Below are 22973 nucleotides of genomic sequence, written 5' to 3'. Positions count from 1 at the left end.
TCTTTATTTCCTTCCTGGTCTTGTTCAGGGCATTTTTGGCATCTGATAGCTCCATAGTAAGGGATTCCAAAGGACGCAGGGGTTCTTTGAAAACTGGGAGGCTGCTTAGTTTAGGATCTCTGGATTTGTGGTGTCTTCCCAGGTCCGAGTCCAGGCTCTATCACTAGTAACGCAGGGCTAGTCGCTGCACCTCCATAAACCTGTCTTAGCTGTAAAACGGGGAGGATAATAGCGCCACCCTCGCAGGATTTGTGTTCTGTGAAGAGTGAGCGTGACTGTCCCGTGTGAGCCCGTGAGTGGCAGTGGTGGTGACAGTGGCCGCAGCGTGGGTGGCGGCTGTTACCGGCATCCTCCACATCGGTCCTGGGAAGGGACCAGGTGGGCGAGGTTAGACTGCATTAACACACAAGCCCCAAATCTCAGGGGCTTAAAAACAGGAGTTGATAGCGCACACAGACTGCCTGAGCTGCATGTTTAACACTGGTCATCAGCGGCCCTGCCCCTGAGTCACTTAAAGGTCCAGCCCGACGGGACTTCCATCTTGACACTTGCTCTCACGGTCGAGGAGGCAGAAAACTGCAAATCGGGCACCAGCTCCTCAAGTTTCCCCGTGGGCGGGACACGCGCCACTACTGCTCTCATGTGATTGGTCAAAGCGGTCACGTGGCCTAAGATAACTTGAAAGGGGTGGGTGAGGAAATCTGACCACCTGTCGGAAGGAGGAGGACCGGACTCGCTCTGATGAGCGCCGCAAGGGCCAAGGGTCCGGCGCAGGAAGAGGCGGTGCTGAGGGAAGGATGCGGGTGGGAACGGGAAGCTGAGGGATGCGCAGAGAGAGACCAGGGGACTGAGAGGACAGGCGGGGCAGGATCAGAGGCATGTCTGCACCACCCAGTGTCTTGTGGAGTCACCTGCCATGAACCACTTTCATTCGCCCTTCCATCCTTTCATGTATTCATTCAAGCAATAATTACTGATTTCTGGCACAGAGAAATAAGTGTGTGCCAAGCTCTAGGCTAAATGCTGGGGATTCCGAATTATGTAAGACCATTAACAAGGTCCCTGCCCTCAGGGGGCTTACAGTGGAGCAGGTCAGGCCAGTGCTCTGAGCTGAGCTTTGGGGTCTGCCCACTGTCCAGTGCCAGAGCACCTGGTGCCAGGTGTGAGGAGGTGGCCCAGTCTCTGCTTTTGCCACAAGCCTGATGGTTGAGCGAGGAGCAAAGGAAAAACCAGTGTGACCCAAATATTAGCTGTACTTCAGCCCTTCTAGAATGACAGAGGACTTTGTTTAAAGGCTTATTTTTATTTCTCCCCTCTGGTCTTTAATAAAAGTCCAAATGATGTAACTGAGCATGTGTATAAAGGTCCCAATAGACAGAACTCATGGTTTATATAGTTTATGTAATTTTCCATAAAAACAAAAACAATACTTGTTGGCAGATACATTTTATAGAGAGAGTTTTTATTTGTTTGTTCATTTGTTCGCCCCTCCCCCCCAAGAAAGCTGCTTCTCTTCTTTCTGTCCCCCCAGCTCCCTGCGGTGGTCATCTGACTTCGCCCAGTGGCACCATCCTGTCTCCGGGCTGGCCTGGCTTCTACAAGGATGCCCTCAGCTGTGCCTGGGTGATTGAAGCCCAACCAGGCTACCCCATCAAAATCACCTTCGACAGGTGCCTGCAACCACAGCCTTTGAGGAAGCAGAGTGGGGGGGTGGGGGGGATCTCTTAGGAGTGGTGTGGGAGGGAACCTGGGGTTGAGGGCGGAGGACCAGCACCTTTGCTGAAATGTCAGCAAAGTCAGAGAAGACTGGAGCAAATTGCCGTGGGTGGGGACAGGGCACATAGGCTTCGCCCTTGGCCTTGGTTTCACCTCAGTAGTGGGGTTTGTGTTGTTTATGACCAGAGGAGTGAGCAGAAGGCTGGGGTATCACTTGGGATGTCAGAGCCCTTCTGTCCCCACACCCCCAGTGATGGAGAGTGGGCAGATAGACACCATCAGATGTTGAAGCAGGCATTGGCATCTGAGGAGCATAACTCTGAAATTTGCAGTATGAGAAGGCAGCCTTCCTGATCTCTGACCCAAATCCTGCTCGTATGCCACATTTCCCGCTCACACCCCAGGGGTGCCCCTTGGATGGGGAAAGTAGCCACACAGATATGAACAGAAGCTTCTTCCAGACAAAGCATCCATGACCTAGAATAGCGCTGTTCAGACTTTTCCATGAGAGTCGATAGTAAATATTTTAGGTTTTGTAGGCCACCTGTGGTTATCTGTTGCATATTTTTTGCTCTTTAAAAACATACCCCTTTATAAATGTTAAAAACCATTCTTAGCTCTTAGGCCATACAAAAACAGGCTATAGAACAGATTTGGCCCTGGGCTATAGTTTACTGAATTCTGGCCTAGAACATTCTGACCACCCATGAGGCTAGTCATTGTGCCCCTAAGTCTCAAGATGAGTCTTGACCCAGACTGCAGGGAGGACTGAGAGAGTGCCCAGCCGTGGGAGAAGGGGGAGGGGCTAAATGCAGCGGAGAAGGCCCTTCCCTATCACTAGTGAATGTGTGCAAATTGTATTAAAATGTCCCAGCCTGCCAAAATCTGGCTGTTCTGAAGCCCTGGGTCAGGCAGGGCTTTTTGTCATTTGCAAATTACTAAGCCTCAGGTTTCTCAAGTCTACATTCCCATCTTCGGCAGATTTAAAACAGAGGTCAACTATGATACTCTGGAAGTTCGAGATGGACGGACATACTCAGCGCCCTTGATCGGGGTTTACCATGGGACCCAGGTCCCCCAGTTCCTCATCAGCACCAGCAACTACCTCTACCTCCTCTTCTCTACCGACAAGAGTCACTCGGACATCGGCTTCCAGCTCCGCTATGAGAGTGAGTCTTGGCGGGGAGGCAGATGACAAGGTGGGCTGTGGGGGGTGCAGGGACCCAGGACTGTTCCAGCAGTGGGCCCCCAACTCAGCCCCATCCCCATGGCTTCTTCAGTTAGGCTGTGCTCCTGGCGGGCACTCCCCTACTTTCGGCATCTGTCAGAGCCCACGGGAGCTCAAAGGGGAGCCTTTGGAAACAGTGAAAGCTGATGACCTGCATACCACAAAGCCTCTTCTACCTACAGGTGATTGGGTGCCACCATGCCAGGCTCTTGGGGGACGGAAGGTTTGAGGATTGTGAGGTTGAAGTGTGATGGTATCTTCTGCTCACCCTCACCCTCCCTCATCCCCTTCTGCATCCATCTCTGCTGCCTCAATTGAATGAGATGGATGTCATTTCCATTCCTTGTAGACCAGTAGAGAAAGCGATGGTTGAGAGTGCCATGAGGACAACCCCATGTTCTTACTCATGTCTGTATCCCTAAGACTTACCATGGTGTCTAAACCATAGTGGATACTCAACTTATATGAACTGAATGAATGGATAAATGGACAAATACTAGAATCAGCTTGTTTTCTCTGACAGACAGGTCTTCAAATAACCCTCTCAGCAGATAGTGACAGCCACACTTGATGCATGGGTAAATGACAACTTCACCTTTCTGTAAATCAGGGTTCTCTCCTCCCTCCCTTTTTGAGCCAGCTGGGGTCTTTCTGTGGTGATGGTTAGCTGTCTGTTCCAGCTGTGGGCTCTCTTTTCCAGCTATAACCCTGCAGTCAGACCACTGTCTGGATCCAGGGATCCCCGTAAATGGGCAGCGCCATGGGAATGACTTCTACGTGGGCGCTCTAGTGACCTTCAGCTGTGACTCAGGCTACACGTTAAGTGATGGGGAGCCCCTGGAGTGTGAGCCTAACTTCCAGTGGAGCCGGGCCCTGCCTAGCTGTGAAGGTGAGAAACACCCTGTAAGGGGGTGCTAAGGTAGTCGATTCCTTTCCAACTGTGAAAGACCAGGAGCTAGAAGGGGCATTGACTCTCCCACCCATCAGTGAGGGTTGAGAGAAGATGGCTCCCAGGGCTCCCAGGAGGATTGGTTGGGGCCGGAGGTGTGGGGGTGGGGCTCCCCAGGCCACTCCAGTCTTTCACCACCATCTTTATTCCCGTAGCACTCTGCGGTGGCTTTATTCAAGGCTCTAGTGGGACCATCTTGTCACCAGGGTTTCCTGACTTCTACCCCAACAACTTGAACTGCACCTGGATTATTGAAACATCCCATGGCAAGGGTGAGTGGTTAGGCCTGGAGCAAGTATTGGGATGTGATGTGGTCAGGGCCCCATGTTCTTTAGGTCAAGGTGGCCTCAGTGGGGATCTCCCTATGTAGTGACCTCAGGGCTTGGTCTGAATTTTTCTAGTCAACAGGAAAACTCCCAGAAGCTTCCCATCTCTTTGAATCAGAATATATTCCATAAGTATTTTTAAGAATCTAAAATCTCCATGCTAGAAGAGATCATAGAGATTATCAGCTGTCAAACCCTACATAATGATGCAGACATCTTGTCTAATTGCTCCCCACAAGATGGCACCACACCTTCTGCCTTAAACACCCCCAGCAGTGGGAAGGTGGCCAACCCATTCAGCAAATAGGCACCTGCTGTCATTTTTTGATAGATGAACCCCTCCTCATAGCCTGTGAAGCGTTCCTGAAAGTTTCTTCCTTGTTCTGTGTCCTGGAGGAACATAAGATCCATCTGTCCCCTCTCCTCATGTTCACCCTTCAGACACTGGACCCATGAACCTCTTCTTACATAGCTCAGCTGTTCCTCAGATGCCATGATTTCACATTCCTCACCAGGCTGGATTGTTACCTCAACTTACCCTCACATGAATAATCTTTGGAAATCCAAGTTCAAAGTAAGGGTGCTGGTTAGAAATAAATAGGAAATAATATAGTCTTTGATTCAACAAATATATATTGAATAATGCCACCCATGTGGCAGACTCTGGGGCTGGGAATAAACAGTAACCAGGCACATACGGCTTCTATCCTCAGAAGCTTATTCTGAAGAACCAGGGTCATGGTTCTTAACCCCTCTGCACTGTAGCATATATATTAATGCTTAGACTGCACCATAGAGGTTTTGATTCTCCATGTTGGAGGTGGAAAACAGGCATCTTTGATCTTAGAACACTTCACTAGTAAATCTGATGCATGCCCTTGAATGAGAACCTCTGACCTAGAAGAATTAACATGTAGAAAAGCCAAGAAAAAAAAATTTAAAAAAAAAAAGCCAAGAAAAATTTTTAAAAGAAAGAGTAACTCTTCCAGATAGTAAAATGTTATTGGCTAAAATAATTTTAACAATGTGATATGAGTAATGGAGTAGACACACAAACCAGTGCAGGCGTATGAAGGTCTAGAAGTAGAGTCCTATGTGTGTGCGTGCATGCATGTGTGTGTGAGTTTGTGCATGCACGCACATGCACACTCATCTATGTGTGTGAGAGAGACAGTTTGTAGTATATAATTAAAGTGTCATTTCTAATCTATTGAAGAGAGGATGGATTATTTAATAAATGGTTTTAAAACAGTAGACTTAAACACTTGGGAAAAAAAGAAAAGAACCAAATAGACCTCATACATTTAACCACATAAATTCCAGTACTAGAAGAACATGAAAATCTAACCTCAGGTGGAGATGTGCTATAAAGAGTAATACTAAAAGCAGAATCCATAAAGGCAAAGACTATAAAATTTGATTAAATAAAACTTTGAGTGGATTTATGTAAAAAAAAAAAGGCCATAAAAATTTCAGATAGTAAGTGGACAAAATTATTTTCAACATATATAATCAACTAAAGATTACCAACCTGATGCATGAAGAGCTCTTAAAAATCTTAAAAGAAAAATATACCTGGTCTCTGGGCCTGTAAAATGAGACAAGCTATAAATGCTTCATAACAGAAGAAATAGAAACGAAAGGACATTGACCCCACTCATAATTAGAGAAATGCAAATTCAACCAGTAATGAAATACCATTTCTTTTTTCAAGTCAGCAGAGAAAATCATAACAGTGTGGGAGACAGTGTGCAGACACAAATGCTCTTCTTCAACGCTGACATTTTATGAAATGGTTGAAACTCTCTGGATGATGGTTCCATGATGTGAATCCAAAGCCTTCAAAATATATGTGCCTTTGGACCCAGCAATTCCACTCCTTGGAATTTATATGAAAAAAATAAGTACAACTGTACATCAAGATTAAGCTGCAAGGATGCTTCCTAAAACACATTATTAATTGGAAGATTAGTTAGCTACTCAAATGTCCATTGATAAGGAAATGTTAAATAAACATATGATACATGTATAAAATGCAATACTGTGCAGCTACTAAAAGGCATAATGTGAGAGAATATTTAAAGACCTACAGGGGTAGGGGTGCCTGGGTGCCTCAGTCGGTTAAGCGACCAACTCTTGATTTCAGCTCAGGTCATGATCTCAGGGTCGTGGGATTGAGCCCCATGTCGGGCTCCATGCTGAGCATGGAGTCTGCTTAAGATTCTTCTCCTCCCTCCGCCACTGCCCCTCTCCCTCTCTCTCTTTCTCTCTCTCTAAAATAAATAAAATATTTTTTAAAAATTAAAAAATTAAAGACCTATAGGAGTAGTTGCAATACGTTGTTAAGTCAAAAGAGATGTTTGCCAAAAGAACATAGTCCATTTATAAAAAATAAACAAGGATATGTGCATAGGAAACTGTCTGAAAAATATACCCCAAGATGTTAGTGCTACTACTCTCTTATCTTACCTTATTTTATTTTCTCACTGTTTTCTAATTTTGAGCAATAAACATATATTACATGTAAATGATACTATTTGTGTAAAAAAAGAAAATTTGTAAGAAAAGTCACTTAAAGTCTCCCCACATGTGCTTAAGTGCTTTCACTTTTGCCTCTAATAGGCCTGACCTCACTGGGATTAGGATGGCGTGCAGCTTCTTGGGGAGAAAGGACCCTCCAGACAGCCAGGGTGAGGCCCGGTTGTCCCCTTCTCCCTATAGAGGAGAGGAGGGATCGGGGCAGCATCCTTGTTCATCCTGCAGAGCTGTTTCCAGCAAGTCTGGGCCAGAGTTGGCCATTGCAGGAGCCAGAAGCTCCTCTATGGCATCAAGAGGGCAAGAAAGGCAGCCCCTCATGATCCTTAGAGGAACAATCCCAATAGTCATGATTTTCTTTCTATCTGGCATCTATAATCATAGGGGGGTATGTTTCTCTATGCCTTTCTGTATGTGTCTTTGCCTAGAAGTCAATGCAATTCAAATATTTAGCAAATGCTTATTTTATACTTGCACTTACCCTAGATGCTAGGAAAACCCAGTGGCACGACCCCCTGGCATTGCCTGCCTTCAGGAAGTTTATAGTCCAGTGGTAGAGATAGACCATCTCATGTACCATGGCCAAGAGCAGATAGAGGTGGCAAACATCCGGAGGCCAGCTGAGGGCTTGGTTAGGTAGGTGTCCTGAAGTTGAAACTTAGGCCAGTCTTCAGGGATGAGCAAGAATTAGCCAGGACAAGAGGTGTTCCAGGCAGAGAATCTACACGGGGTCACTGATGTATGACCAGGTCACTTCTTCCTTAGAACCACTTAAAGTCTTCACCAGACCCTTATAAGGCATAGAGCTCGAAATTGTAAAATAGCTGGCATGAGCCTATCGCCCTTGCTCACCTTTCTCAGCCTCCTTCTGAGCCCTGTAAACACGAAGTCCTAGCTACGTTGAAGCTCTCTCAGTTCCTAGAACTTCCCAGGCTTTCATTGTCCTCTAGAGCTTTGTGCATTGGGATGCTATTCTCTCTGAACACTTTCTCCCCCTGTACCCTCTCTACCCTCCCTCTTGTGTGGCCAGCCCTTCATCTTCTGAACTCACTTGCTCTAATGAACCTTCACGACCCCTTCTCCCCAGTCCTGGGTATGAGTTGGGTTCCCCTCCGTGGGCTCCCACATGATCCTGTGCCTTCCTGCTCCCCCCACACAGACTCTAAGCTCTTTGAGAGACATGCCTGCCTATTTCCTGCAGCTTCCCCAGGTGCCGGCTCTATGTCTGGCACATAAGGAACTCAAGAAATATTTATATGAATTGAATTAAACTGAACCCAGACCCTTCTCTAGAGGGCAATGCCTGTAAGAGTATCTCACGTTAACAGATCCATTAGGCTACTGACTGTGATTGATCTCCAGCAGGCAGAGGAACAGCTGGGGAAACTCAGAACTCTGTGAAATTCAGAATTGTTCAAATTCCCAGCCAAAGGGAATGGCCAATTCAGGAGTCCAAAGAATGTGCCCTTGTTGAGACCCCAGAACTGACATTTTTTCAACCCATAAGGCTGCCTGGGAGTTAGACAAGCTGAGCAAAAAGAATACCTACTGTGTGCCAGACACCATGCTGTGGGCTCTGCATCTGCTATCCTAATTGTTCCTTGCTCCAAGAATTAAATGCTATCTATGAGGAGAGGCTATCATCCCCATGATATAGTGGAGGAAACTAGAACTCAGGACACATTGAGCAACTTCAGCTCAGACCCTTCAGCTCGTAGATGGGCTGTTGACCCAGGTCTGTGCCCGCCCCCCCCCCCCACCAAAGCCCATGCCTTTTCCACAGCTCTGCATATCTGCTTGGCGTGGTATCCACATCCTTCATAGGATTCGGCATGGTCACTCCAGTGACGTATTGGTTTGTGTGTGCATCTGTCACACCAAATCTGGATTCAAACTCCCACATGGGGCCTCTCTATCTCTGTGACAATGTCTTCATTTTCTCACAACGGCCAAAAGAGCCCCAAGCAATCAGCACAGCTGGGAAACCCCAGGGCTTCATCTCAGTTGTTTACTCATCCTTAGAATGCCAGCCAAATGTTTACTTGTATGGAGGGGCTGTGTTTGCACGCTAAAGAATAGAGTGCGAGGCTTAGCGCTTCATCAACTCCAATTCCCTGTCCTGTGTCTGATCCACTCTCCACTCAACCCACACTCTAGCCAGGAGGGAAAGGACGTATATTCCACCGAGCCTTTTCCCAAGCTCTGTAGACTAAGAACGGTTTCTCGTGTGCACTGGTGTTTATGTGTTGGGAGGACAGGATACATGTGGGCACACATACCTGTGCATCCCTAAAATGTTCACACCCCTCCTGTCAAAGACTGTGACCCCGTGAAGTCTTCCCAACCCTCCGGGCATAGTTGGCACTCTTCTTCTATGCCCCCATTCTGGACTCTCACCATGGATGTGTCTGTCTCCTCCACTAAACTGGGAGATCTTTCTCACTGCTTAGCCCAGGCCTGGCACTTAGTAGGTGCTTAGGATCTGTTCCCTTGAGGAAATAGATCAATAGCTGCATCTCAGTTGCCCAGGCACATTTACAAGCTGCATGCCTGGTTCTACCACCTCTATGGGGTTTTGTTTCCCCTACCCCCACCCATAGAATCCCAGATACTCTGGGATCACCAGCTCCTACCAACAGAGAAGCAAGATGATGAAAACATCTAAAATATTTTAGCATTGAAAGCTTGGATCCAACCATCATTTATCAAAAACTTGTCAGTAATTATCTAGAGAAGTATTCCTCAAACTTTCATGTGCCTACAGATCTCTTGGGGATCTTGTTAGCATGCAGATTCTGATTTGGAAGGTCTGTGACAGAGGCTGAGATTCTGCATTTCTAACAAGCTCACAGGCAAGGCGCAAGCTGCTAGTCCATGGACTTTGAATAGCAAGTGGATCCAGCCCCCCTAGTCTAGCCAAGCACCTGCCCTTAGCATGTCCACAGCAAATATTCCCGTGGGCACGCTGACGTGTGGGTGGGCGTGCATTTACACATATGCCCACCTAAACACGACTGCCATGTGGACAAGTCCAGGAGCCGCTTTGTGTTGAGATCCTGCCACCCCATCTTTCTCACTGTCTGACCCATCTTGCAGCCTGGCCATTCCTACTGCCTGTTCTCTCTCCATAGCATGAGAAGCAGTGTCATGTGGAGCAGTTGATTACGCAGCCCTGCAATCAGACTGCCCCCAGATCCCAGCTCTGCCACCTGCTAGCTGGGTGACCCTGGACAAGTGACTTTATCTCTTTATGCCTCAGTTTACTCAGGTGTAAATGGAGATGAGGGGTAGTCATACCCATGTCATAGAGTTATTGGTGGGATTAACTGGCTTTTCAGATCTTCTCTTCCAGTTGAGAGGGGCCAACTACAGGGCAATGAAAACACATAGCTTAGTGACACACAGATAGTTAGTGCTGAAATGTTAGTGAATATTATTGCTTTTGTTTAGGGCTTGCTATTCTGCCCCCGGCACACTCTGAACTACATTCGATAGAGCATTTGTCACTCTGTACTCTAGCTGTTCGTTGACTATCTCCTATTCCCTTGCTCCTCCCTGGCCCTGGATCAAGCCCGGAGGAAGCACTCAGCAAATACACAAACACTTATTGAGAAATGAATGAGTGAACCCGTGAATGAATGAAAGGCTATGCAGCATTCTCACGGGCCTAGCCATAAATCTTTCAAATTTGACAACCATAAAGCGGTCTCCTTCTCCCTGACCTGTGGGTAAATGGCATGTTCCGGATCATTCGGGCCCGTTCATTCCGGTTCACCTGTATGTATCTATCAGTGCATGCTCACACCCCTACCCACTGATAGACATCCACAAGTCGGAAATGTTTGTGCTGACCCCGTCTCGCAGGGGGGCTGCTGCAGCCGTCTGTTTGTCACCTGGACCCTTCTGGTCTCTTGGCAGGTGTGTTCTTTACATTCCACACCTTCCACCTGGAGAGCGGCCACGACTACCTCCTCATCACCGAGAACGGCAGCTTCTCGCAGCCCCTGAGACAGCTGACCGGCTCGCGGTTGCCAGCCCCCATCAGCGCCGGACTCTATGGCAACTTCACTGCCCAGGTCCGCTTCATTTCTGATTTCTCCATGTCCTACGAAGGATTCAACATCACTTTCGCAGGTAAAGCATGTCGGGGTCCCTTGGCGGGGAAGAGATGGCAGAACATTCTGCCTCTCCCTCTGCTGCCAGCCTCTGGTCTTCCCAGCAAATGGATATTGATCCACTTTCCAGTCCCTGGGAGAATGACCTCACCCCTGCAGCAAAAGGTAGTTGGGTTAGACTCAGGAGGACCTCCCCATAATGGGCTAGGAAGCAGGTTTTGGGGGAATCTTCTTCCCTGAAGGTGTTTAAGATCCACTCTGAAAATCACCTACCCAACTGTTTGGATTAGGACATTCCCTCCTGCCCTAGTAATTCCAGATTCTTCTGCTGATTTCACTTCCACTGTTTCATGACCCCAGCAATTAAAAAAAAAAAAAAGAGTAAGGGTATTTGAAATGAACATATTGGAGTATTTGAGTCTCATGTGGGGACTTCTTCAGCAACACTAATTTAGTAATAATAGATATTTATCTCTGTATTTAGGAATCCTGAAAAGAAAGCTCTTTAATTTGGCATTCAGAAAGAAAATGGCCCCTTCACTGCTCTGGTCCTAAGTACCCCCACCCCTCTTGTCCCATTGCTTCCCAGAGCCCCCCTTCTCGTCACTCTGATTCCCTCCAGGATGGGCAAGAGATATCTGGCCTCTAGGAACTGGGACATGGCCCTGCTCAACCCCACATTGTCCCTCCAACAGAAGCCACCTGCCATGGGCCTGGGCAGGCCTGGCCTGTGGGACATCTCCAGCCACTGTGCCTCATCCCATCTGAGGGACCCTCCTTCTCTTTACCACATAGAGCCCTGGGGCACTGTGTCCCAGAAGGGAGATACCCTTGGGGACAATGGAAATTGTCATTTCTGTGCTGTCACTAGAGGAATCGGGCAGATCCCTGGCTGATAACTGCCATCCCATCATGCTTGCCATCTGCCTCAAGCGCCAGCATTGCAGAGACATAGTTTGAGTGAAGCATTTGGATTCTTTCTCCCAATATAAGTTGCCCTCAGCTGGGTCATATGTTCTGACCCTCTAGAACCAAGCTGATTGAATTTATCTGGGTCAATGCCTAGGGAGAGAGAGGCAGGAGACTCTTCGAGCCCAGAGGCTTAGGGTTAATATGGGGATGAAGGGACAGAGGAGGAAAAGGTCAAGTCATGAGGAGCCTCATAAATACCCTCAGGAAGCGTGCTTCCAGAAACACCGTGTCCTCTCTCTGCTTGCAGCGGTGAGGTGTCCCCACTTCCCGAAACATGGTGCTGCTCACCTCACTGTATGTCTCTCTGCCTCTGTTCCTCTTAGGATCATTCTTCTTTTCTTTTTACCTTTTGTGGGTCTGTGTGTATGTATTCTGACCTCTCTCTGTCTTTATCTCTGGCCCTCTTCTCCCTGGTGTTTTTGTGTGTATGTTTCCATATTCTGCCTCTGACCCCAGCTCTCCTGCTCCTTTTCCAGAATATGACTTGGAGCCCTGCGAGGAGCCTGAGGTCCCAGCCTACAGCATCCGGAAGGGCTTACAGTTTGGCGTAGGCGACACCTTGACCTTCTCCTGCTTCCCCGGGTACCGTCTGGAGGGCACGGCCCGCATCACGTGCCTGGGGGGCAGACGGCGCCTGTGGAGTTCGCCTCTGCCAAGGTGTGTTGGTAGGTGGTCACGTGCTTTCATTTTGCTTCATTAATGGGGTGGGCCAAAGTTTAGTCGATTGCTATGAGGTAGTGAAACACGTGGGCCAAGAGGCTAAGAGGCCTGGGTTTGGGGAGACTGCCTTAGCACACACTTGCCTTGGGTGGGGCCTTGGATGGGAGGCCTAACCTCCTTACCAGGCTCTGAAGAAGGCTCTCTGGAGCTCTGGGCCCCATGGGTGGGAGGAGGTAGGGTGATATCCCAGGGAATGGGGACAATTGCTGGCTGGCCCTCATTTATAAGGTTGATGGCTCTGCTCACTCAGGACTCTCAGCATAGGGCCGGACAGAACACAGGCTGGGTTAGTGCTCGCTGTTAGCATGGAACTTGGGCTTACAGTGAAAACTTGCATAAAACCCCAATATGCCAGAGAGCTAGACGCACTACTGCACTGACTGAAACAGGGGTCATGAGGTCAGCCCAGCCGGAGACATCTCTGTGGAACCTGGGGCTCGGTGGAGGACAGTTGTAAACAGGCTGGCGAGATGGACCCAGCTGGGGCTGCGCAGTCACACAGGGTCAAGGTCAGGTCTCTGCTCAGCCACTTACCAGCTGTTAGATCTTGGGCAGGCCACCAAATGCCCTCGGCCCCAGCTTCCTCACTTATAAAACAGAGATAGCAATAGGCAACTCACAGGCTTCATTCCAGATTAGATGACATGATTTACATGAACCAGTGGGGTACCATATAATTATCACCATTTTGCCAGTAACCTTTTTATTGTTACTTGTCAATAACCAATAACCTTTTACAGTCTCAGAGGGCACACACTAAGACAAATAGATGCAGAATTCCATTTTGACCAGTTAAATCATCCCAAAGTTTTTCTGTTCTCCCGTAACCATCCCCCAGAGCCTCCACCCACCCTGACCCAGACACACATTCAGACCTACACATTCCCCCATGTAGGTTCAGTGTCTGTCTGGCCACCAGCAGCTCTTTCCTTCTCCGGGAAAACATCCTCAGCTAAGTAGTTCTGGGGGAAATTTTTCTTGAATGGGATTATCCGGGACCACAGATGCACACACTCCTTAAGCTCTTGCCTCATTGATCTCATTATTCCAATTACTGTGTGTTCATGACACCTCACAACATTTCATTATTACATTTGTCTTCCATTTCGTGTGTTATTAATAATGCACAGCAATTATAATCACCTCTAATTACCACCATCCCTGCAACAGAGCCTCGGGCTGGAGGTTTCATGGGAATGCCCACCCTGGGGATGCTCCCAGTTGCCACATGCACTGTGGGTGTAAATTGGATGACTTAGCCCACACAGTGTTACCAGGAAATATTCCCAGCTGTGAAGGAGATGAACAGCCCTGGGCTCTAATTCATGGTGTGATGGGGTGACACAGCCCCTGACCTCAGGGGCCCCTGGACTAGATGTGGAAGAGACAGCCCTGACTCCAAGGGCCCCAGTCTGCGGCAGGAGACATGGCCCTGTCCTTGGGAGCCCCGGTGTGATGGAGAAGAGTGAACCCTCTGCCTCCAGAGTCCCAGACTGATGGATAAGACACAGCCCCTGCCCTTAACGAGACCTCCTCTGATGGGGACGACAGAAGTCACAGATGCCTCAGTCAGTGGCAGGACTTTCCTATGTATGTGACTGTTTGTTTCTCCGGAACATTTATTTGTTTCCACTGATGCTTGTGTTTAGCTTTTCAGTGCATCTGCTCACCATCCCTTTTACTTTGGAAACTCTCCCAGAAGCAAGTATCATGTCCCTCTACCTTCCTGTACCTTCCCTGGTGCCCAAGACAAAGGCCCTGGCAGGGAGTCAGGCCCTGGTGATCAGCCAAGGATTGGCCCCATCTGAAGCTACCAGCTCTGTGTCTCTCCTCACCAAGGTGTCGGGCTATGGGGGAGAGGAGACGGGCGTGCTGGGGCAGCGGCGGCCTAAGAGCTATCGTGCAGGAAGCCAAGGCCAGGGAAGGTGTCCAATAACATGCCAAAGCCCATGCTTAATTTGGCTTAAGCCAAATTTAGGAACTAGGCAGAGGGCAAGAGGCATCAGACTAGTGAGTGTGCTGTGAACACCAGGCAGCTAATGCACACTTCCTAAGAAGCTTCTCAGGCTTTCTGCCAGCCACAGAACACAGGCACTTAGGGCTCCAGATGGAATCAAGGAAGCGGCGTAGATTCACCTGGGATAGATGGGGAAAGAGAGGAGGAATAACACTTGTTGAGAGCCTACTATATGCTAACCGCTCCCCACATGCTCACTTGTTTTATCATAAAATCCCAAGCATTTATTCTCTATAGTCTTATGTGGATGCTATTATTGCCCAGATGAAGGCAGATGAAGAGACTGAAGTTCAGAGTGTTGATATAACTAGGCTGTCTGACTCCAAAGTCCATGCTCATCCCACTGCTCCCCATGCCTCTCCCTAGATGGAGGGGAATAGTGTGTGACTCCAGAAATAATGGAGAGCTGCTTCAGGGTGCTGCCCATGTGATAAGACTGAGTAATACAGGTGCACAGCCCTTAGCACTCCCTCCCCAAATCCCCGCCCTTGTCTCCGGGCCCCCAGAAAATGTCCACAGTGTGCCTGTCCACAACTATCACTTTAGTCGTATACCCCAGCTCAGCATATTCATTATGCACATTTGGACACTTTGCAGAAAGGCTCTAAGACAAATGATCAGGCCGCTGTAGGAAAATACTATGGGTGGCTTAAACACCAGATATTTATTTCTCATGGTTCTGGAGCCCAAACAGTCCAAGATCAAGGTGCCCGCAGATTCAGTGTCTAGTGAAGTTCCTCTCCTAGCCTGCAGACGGCAGCCTTCTTGCCATCCTAACAAGGCAGAGAGAGGGCTCTGGTCATTTCCTCAGCTTGTGTGGTCGCTAACCCCAATCACTTGCCAAGGGCCCTCCTGAGGATACCATCACACTGAAGATTAGGGCTTCAACATATGGATTTGGCCTGAGGCCACGAACATTCAGTGCATAGGAATGGCTTATGTAAACTCCTAGGAAAGTGAACCTGTCCTGAACTGGCCAGAGCCCAGGGAGTAGGGCCCATTGAAAGAGTAAGGACCTGTGGGACACGGACACTGTCTTCAAAGGTCTAAGGAGCAGCCTTGGGGACAAGAAAACACACAAGGGTATAACTAAGACCACGAGAGTTTCAACTCTGAATGTCCCTAAATCACAAGCTCCATCTACATTGCCTTGGCCTAGCACACTTCAGGCTTAGGACAATTAGGGTTAACTGCGTGGCCCATTGGTTGACCTCAGGGACAACCTTCCACCAATGACTGTGCCTAGAATAGGGACACCGAGGGATGGTTTGAAGAAAGCAGACTTGCTACCATCAACCTCAAAGATTCAAGATGTGCTCCCAATTCCCCATATGTCCAGACAAGTAATGTGCCTGCCATCTGGACTTGTATTTTCATCCTTCTGGAACCTAATTATTTTTAGGACTGTACATCTTCTGAGGTCTGTGTCCTCCATATTCATTCATTCACTCATTTTGCAAATATTTATTTTACAGACAATCTGGGCTAAGCCTTGGAAGTTTAGATTCATTAAGCATGACCCTAGCCCTCAAGTAACTCCCATTTTGTGGGGGCTACAGGCAAGTAACAAGCAGTCAGGGTGCAAGGGGACAGACGCTCTGATACAGGGAAGCACAGGGAGGGGCTTTACAACTATTAAAGACCCTAGAGAGACAGCTGTGGGGCTCTGCATCCATGCCCTGCCACTGAGCTCCCACCCCTTTCACCTGCTCATGCCCGCTCTGCCCAGGCACTGGGTGGGGGCTGGGGAGAGAGAACTAGGACCCAGCCCTAAAGGATCGACAGTGGAAGAGACAGAAATGTTAACAAATGGGTGAAATACAATGTGATGACTGCTATAAATAAAAGTACGGGAACAATGGGGAAAGAAGGACTAATTCTGGAGGAGGAGAAAAAGATGTCGAGAGGAGGCTGTGAATTCATTAGCTGTTGAATGAAACAGGGTTTCAGTGGGTCTATGCTAAAACTTTCTCCAAAGCCTTAGTGGCCTTAAATTCCAAGACCAGGAGGGTTGAATTCTCAGCCCCCTCATCTTGGTAAATGGAGAGACTTGATCTGAACTGCTAAGTACCAGATTCTTTATTTTTAAAATAGGGATGATAATTATGCCTACCTTATGGGTTTGGTTGTTGTGACTAATGACTGAAGTTTGGAAGATGCTAGCAATAATTATTCAACATTGACCCCTCTGGGTTTCTAGCCTCTGATACTGAAAGGATTCGTCTCTCCTCACTTCACCACCTCCATCCACCCCTGACATCCTCCTCAGTCATTCTGTTGCTATGATACTAGACGAACAGGTGTGGGGAAGGGCTGCCTCAGGCCACTAAGAAAGTACAGGATACGTGGTGGGTTCATTTCTATTCCTGCAGAAGAGAGACAGACACACAGAACAAGAGAGATAAAGAAACGGAGCAAAACTACAGGTGGGCAGATATGTTAGAAAACTTTGATAAGCAGTCCCACAGACAGGCAGACGAATGGACAGATAACCAGGCATTTGGGCAAGTGGAAAGGCAAACAATGTGTCATCCTTGTAAGGTCCTCCAGCGCTGTGAGTTGTTTTCTAGATGTAGCTGATGGGGGTTAATCGGTGATTATTGTGATTCTCTTTCCAGCTGAGTGTGGGAATTCAGTCACGGGCACTCAGGGCACATTGCTGTCCCCCAACTTTCCTGTGAACTACAGTAACAACCACGAATGCATCTACTCCATCCAGACCCAGCCGGGGAAAGGCATTCAGCTTAAAGCCAGGACGTTTGAACTGTCGGAAGGGGATGTCCTCAAGGTAAAACCAATAGATCTCATAGAGGATGTAAGTGACAGTAGGCAACAGTGTGCTCAGTACCTACTCATTTACTTCTGTGGGAATGACCCAAACGTTCATCTTCCCTCCTGAGTTCCAGGGTATTGTCCTCATTCATCTGGGAGAAGGTAGGAACCCGAAAGAGAAGGGTCTGTGAGGATCTAAGAATGTGGCTTTCGAGTTTGCTTCAGAGCTGACTATTCTCAAATACATGTGTGGTAGAGAACAGGCTGACTACGTGATAAATCATCATAAATTCAGCTGGAGGGGCCAGTGGATCAGGTTTTTCACTGTGAACTGTGACCATCAAGCTGGATAGTGAAGAGCTGGTAGAATATGCATGTGCATTTGTGTAGACACGTGTTTATGGACGTAGATCCTTTTATTACATTTCCACATGTGTGTGAATCTGAGTCTAGGTACTGGCTTCTTTTAAGGGACCTGTGTGTGTGCATACGTGTCTCAGTGTATTTTATGTGTGTGCACACCTGGGGATGTTTTGAGTATAAGTTTTGGTAGACTAGTAGCTCATTGTGCCATGGTGATGGCCCATGTGTGGCAGTGGAGTTAAAGAAAGTGGATTCAAGTTACATGTCAGGCAAAGAGGTGTCGGGACTTGATTATAGAAAGGGGATTGTTATGACACTGAGCACACATGTGATTTGCGTGCCTTTGTATGTAGGTGATTCATGTGTATCTCCAGTAATATATAGTGTGTGAGTGTGTGTATGATCAAAGAATGGACTCTGGAGAATTTATCCAAGAGCTGCCTTATTAAAATGGATTATAAGGAAAATCTCACAGAGTGTGTCCATTTTCATCCTATGCCAAGAAACTTTTTTAGCTTATCCTGATACAGTTTTATTCCCTGCAGCCTGAGAAGTCTTGACATTAGAAACAATCAGAGGTCACTACTCTGAAAAACCCAAAGAGAAAGAATTAAATAATCCCCATCCCTTAGGATTCTCTCTAGATATGATGAGTGTACTGTGCATTTTATGCTCACTCTCCGGCGCATGTGTTCTCTGGGGTGTGTGTGTGCGCACACACATTTGGAAGGTGTTTCTCACTCTTACCTGGTTATCCTTAAGCCCATGAGATGACTGGCTGGGACTGGATATACCTGAAATAGAAGAAAATATGCGAAGTGGCCGAGTGGGGATTAGGGCCTAATTACTGTCTTCTTAAGCTCTACTTTGCAACCTCTGAGCTCCCCAGACAGAAAATCTCCTTTTAAGCGAGCAGTAGACAAGATTTTATAATTTCCAAGGGCCATGTCTTCAGGCAGCCCCTGGACCTCGCCTCTCTCCATCCATGTGTTCATCATCCACACCAGAGCCTCAGAGGATACAACTGGGCCCAACAAGGCCAGAGTGACTTCCTCTCTCCAGTGCTGCAGATGAAATTGATGGAATGCAGAGCCCTTCTTGCATGAAGACTGTAGTCAACCCTGCAGAAAAAGGAGTTTTGGAGACGTAACTTATAAGTTTCAGGTTTTGAAGGGAGTATATAGCAGCAATTCTATGTCTGGCCTGATAGGACCAGAGGGTTCCTTGGCTGCCAGAGGTCACACGGAGTAATGACTGGTGCCTGAGCCTCTTCCCCACGGTGGTCTAGATTCAGAGAAGCACCTAACACATAGTCAACAGGTGCGCATACCCAACTGTCCTGTCCAGGTGCTATCTCAGGATTAGGTAAGCAGCTCAAAAGACAGAAGAGAGACTTTCTGAGGCATTCAGGGTAAGAAGGGAGAGACATGGGCTATAAAACCCAGGTCAGAGTTCAGGGAGGACTTGTGTAGGAGATAGGACCCTAGGTAGTCCTGCAGGGTTGTGGAGAGATGGGAATGAATTCCTGTATCTTAGGGGGGTGTTCCCAGACTTCCCTGCCCAGCTGGCCCTACCACCCAGCCTTCTAATATTGGGCTCAGCCTTCTTGTCGAAGAAGACCCTCTTCCTCCTGTGTCCAGGCCTCTGTAGTGTCCTCCTCAGAAGGCTCTATCTCTGACCTGGCTGAAAGGCCACTCACGGGACCCCAGGACCCCCAGAACTTCTATAGAACAGGGTCTGGGGAAGGGAGGGCAAGGCACCCAGGGAGATAGGGTGGTTTCCCAGAACCCCTTCCTGTTCTAAGTCTTCTCCTCAGGGTGGAGAACCTGGGACATGAACAGGTACAGAACTGTTTCAGAACTAAGAGAAACCCACGGTTATGGTTTCCCAAATAGGATTCAGAACAGCCTTGCAGCCACGTCAGCTGCCGGGCACTGCTGGGCCAGCGTGTCACTCTGGTCTACCTTGACAGGAACATGTGCAGGAACTGCCCAGAACAGTAGTCAGCTCCAAGAATATCTCGCCCTCACCCCTCTGGAATTCACCCACCTGCCAGAACACTGGTGGATTCCTAATCCTCAGGACTCTCTTGTCCCTCCAAAGAAACCCCAGTGCACACCTGAGCTCCTGACCAAGGAGACCTGTCACCTCCTCCACACTTTATTTATTGCCCAAGATACAATATTCTATGCATCTGACCAACTCTCCAAACTTTATAGTCTTGTATTTCTGACCCATGAAATGACTCTTTGCTTGTGTTTATGACCCCTGATCTGTTTCTTACCTTTAATAACTGAAAATTCCTTAAACTGCATCCCTGCTCACACTTCAGCTTCTCTCCCAGAACTGATTCCTTTTATTTTGGCCCCCACCAAAATTTTGACCTGACATCAGCAAGACAGGAAGGGACTTTAAATTGCAATAGAATGGAAAGACGACTTCCAGCTCAAGATGCCAAATGAAGCACATGGATATATATATAACTTCGTCCTCTGCCGGTCCCCACTGAAATGACTAAAAGGATGTAAAAGCAGAGGACTGTGGCCTCAGCACTGGAAATTAGGCAAGGGTACCATTCACATATCACTTAAAGGAATTTTTGCCAAATGGAATATCCAGAAAAGAGTTCAGATTGAGAAATGGCCCAATCAAACTATGATTCACGTAAGTGAAGTGAAATCCTGACTGTGGATGAAGTGTTAGAAACCGAAAGGAAAAACGCATCTCCGGCCACCTAGCTCAGAGCAGCAGAGCCTGGAGGGAGGACACGCCATGGCCCCGTTGGCAGGGACCAGATGTCCACATCACTGGTTCCTCTGGAAGCGTACTAGGTCTGAGAGAACACACAGAGCCACCATTCCCTCTCGGCGGGACATTCTGGGCTTCATGTGGCTTTTGTTGGCAAGCCAGATGAAGTAGGGCAACGCTATGATTGGTGCCAAACAAGAGTGGTCAGGCGCATTAGAAAAGAGGCACCACACTCACACACACACTTCAGCACCAGGAGCCAGGAAAGCTCCTGCGATGGCCTATTCTTGTGTAATTCCTCCACTCCCCTCCAGAGACCACTGGGCATTTCCATTCCCCTCTTTTATGCTCCCTCTGTAGTGGTGTGCTAACAAGAAAATTAACTGAACATGTGTAAATAGTCCGTAGATCAGAAGAAGCGGACCTGTCTGAAGAGTCAGAGCTAATTTCCCCTCTGTAAGCAACAAAGAAGAAAAACTTTAAAAGCAACTCCTACTTTGTATTCTTAACAGGATTTGGGAGAATCTTATATTTATGACACAAAAATAGGCATTAATGAAAACAGAGCAATCTGAGATGAGGAAAGATTAAATAAAGATGAGAAACATGATCACCCAATTAAAAAATGTGTTGGAGGCAATGAACAGAAGAGGGTAAAGCACAGAAAAATGAAACCAGTTTATTATGAGATGACTTTGAAAACTTCTCTCACACCTCATAAGGAAATTAAAAAGAGGATTCTTTTATGTTAATAAAATGTACAATCAATCTACAGTCAAATTTTATGTGCCAAATAACATAGCATGAATAAATTAAATAAAAACTGCTAGAAATGTAAAAAAAATTTTTTTAATAAAGTTGCAGTCATGGTGGAAGATTTCAATATACCTCTGTGAGTCTCTGATGCATCACCTAGGTTAAAAATAAATAAGGAGTTGGGTACTGTGAATTATATAACAATAAATCCAAAGGAAGTAGGAGAAAGAGCCTTTTTTAAAGGTAAAGTCAAAAATGACTGAAAAAAATACAACCAAAAAGCAATAGAAATTGTCAATAAAACCAACTGGTTCCTTGAAAAATAGCTAATAAAAATCACAAATTTTGCAGGACTGATCAAGGAATAAAGAAGCCACTGATATATAATTTTAGGAATGGAAAAAGGATCATAGTTAGAGATGAGGTAGAGATTATGAGACTAACAGAAAATATTTAGGAACAACTATAAGCTAAGAAATCTGAAATGGACATTTTGACAGATTAAAAAGTACTAACATCAAGAAAAGATAAAAATCTGAATAAACCAATACTTAAAAATTTTGACCTCCCCCCCATCCTGTCTCAAGGGCCCCAGGCATAGAGTATTTTACAAGTAAACTAACAAAAATTCAAGGATAATTAATACTGCAATAATCAAACTGACTCGGAAAAGAGAAAAATTGGCATCTATCTCCTCACTCATTTTATTTAAATGAGGCAAGTAGAAATATTGATAGCAGACTGAATAAGAGCCATAGAAGAACAAACTGTTAGACCAGCCACATATGATCATAGATCTGAACACCCTACATACAATGTCATATTGAATCTAGCTGTGTATGAAAGCAAAAATGACCAAGCGGGATTGATTCCAGGAATGTGAGGATGTGTCAATATTAGAAAAGCTCACGGTGTTACACAGTAAGCAAACCCTATGAAACTGACATTTTTGTAGGTCAAAACTGGTCACATATTGGCAACTTCATGAGGTTCAACCTAATACCCTGTAAACAGATTAGAAGCCAAAAATACCTAATCCTCCCAGTACACCCCAAAACATCACATGATGAGATTCAGTACTCATTCATGATTTTAAAATATCTCAAAACTACGAAGAGAACTTTATTCATCTGATAAAAAGCCCCTACCAACACCTATAGCAAACATTATTCTTAGTAACAGAACTTCCTAAGGTTCCCAGTACAGTCGGGAGCAAGACCAGAGTTGTGCTATCACAGTAGTATTCAACATTTTGCTGCAGATCCAAGCCATTACAATCAGATCAAAGAAAGAAGAAAGAAACTATAAAAATTAGAGAGGAATATATAAAATTGTCTCTTCTATTTAGAAAATACAGAAGAATTGACAGATTAACCAACAGAAACAATAAGACAGTTCAGCAAAGTGGCTGATGTGTCTACAACCAACTAAAACATAATCAGAAAAAAAAAAAAAGCTCTCATTCATAATAGAAGCAAAACCTATAAAACACCTAGAAATAAGTCTTAAAAATGTGCATAATCTTTAGCGGAAAAACTATGAAATTTTATTTTGAAGGACATAAAACCGAAATGCAGGGAGGTTTCATATTCATGGATAAACAAAGGATATGAATAAGAAATTCAGGGGCGCCTGGGTGGCTCAGTTGGTTAAGTGACTGCCTTCGGCTCAGGTCATGATCCTGGAGTCCCGGGATCGAGTCCCGCGTCGGGCTCCCTGCTCGGCAGGGAGTCCGCTTCTCCCTCTGACCCTCCTC

The 22973-nt window shown here is 46.8% G+C and overlaps 1 protein-coding gene across 1 annotated transcript in view; it reads left to right on the top strand.

Moving 5' to 3' along the window:
* CSMD2 (CUB and Sushi multiple domains 2) overlaps window positions 1–22973 on the top strand; it is a 621951-nt gene that overhangs the window by 387849 nt on the left and 211129 nt on the right. The window contains exons 16-22 of the mRNA XM_044913827.1: window positions 1532–1670; window positions 2698–2885; window positions 3645–3833; window positions 4049–4165; window positions 10673–10888; window positions 12318–12506; window positions 17197–17366. Coding sequence (XP_044769762.1) covers window positions 1532–1670; window positions 2698–2885; window positions 3645–3833; window positions 4049–4165; window positions 10673–10888; window positions 12318–12506; window positions 17197–17366 — 1208 coding nt within the window. The remainder of the gene's footprint in view (window positions 1–1531; window positions 1671–2697; window positions 2886–3644; window positions 3834–4048; window positions 4166–10672; window positions 10889–12317; window positions 12507–17196; window positions 17367–22973) is intronic.

The sequence above is a fragment of the Neomonachus schauinslandi genome, chromosome 4 (assembly GCF_002201575.2).
Source record: "Neomonachus schauinslandi chromosome 4, ASM220157v2, whole genome shotgun sequence".
Taxonomy (NCBI): domain Eukaryota; kingdom Metazoa; phylum Chordata; class Mammalia; order Carnivora; family Phocidae; genus Neomonachus; species Neomonachus schauinslandi.
The sequence above is the reverse complement of the archived record's forward strand: the minus strand, read 5'-3'. Positions and strand labels throughout refer to the sequence as shown.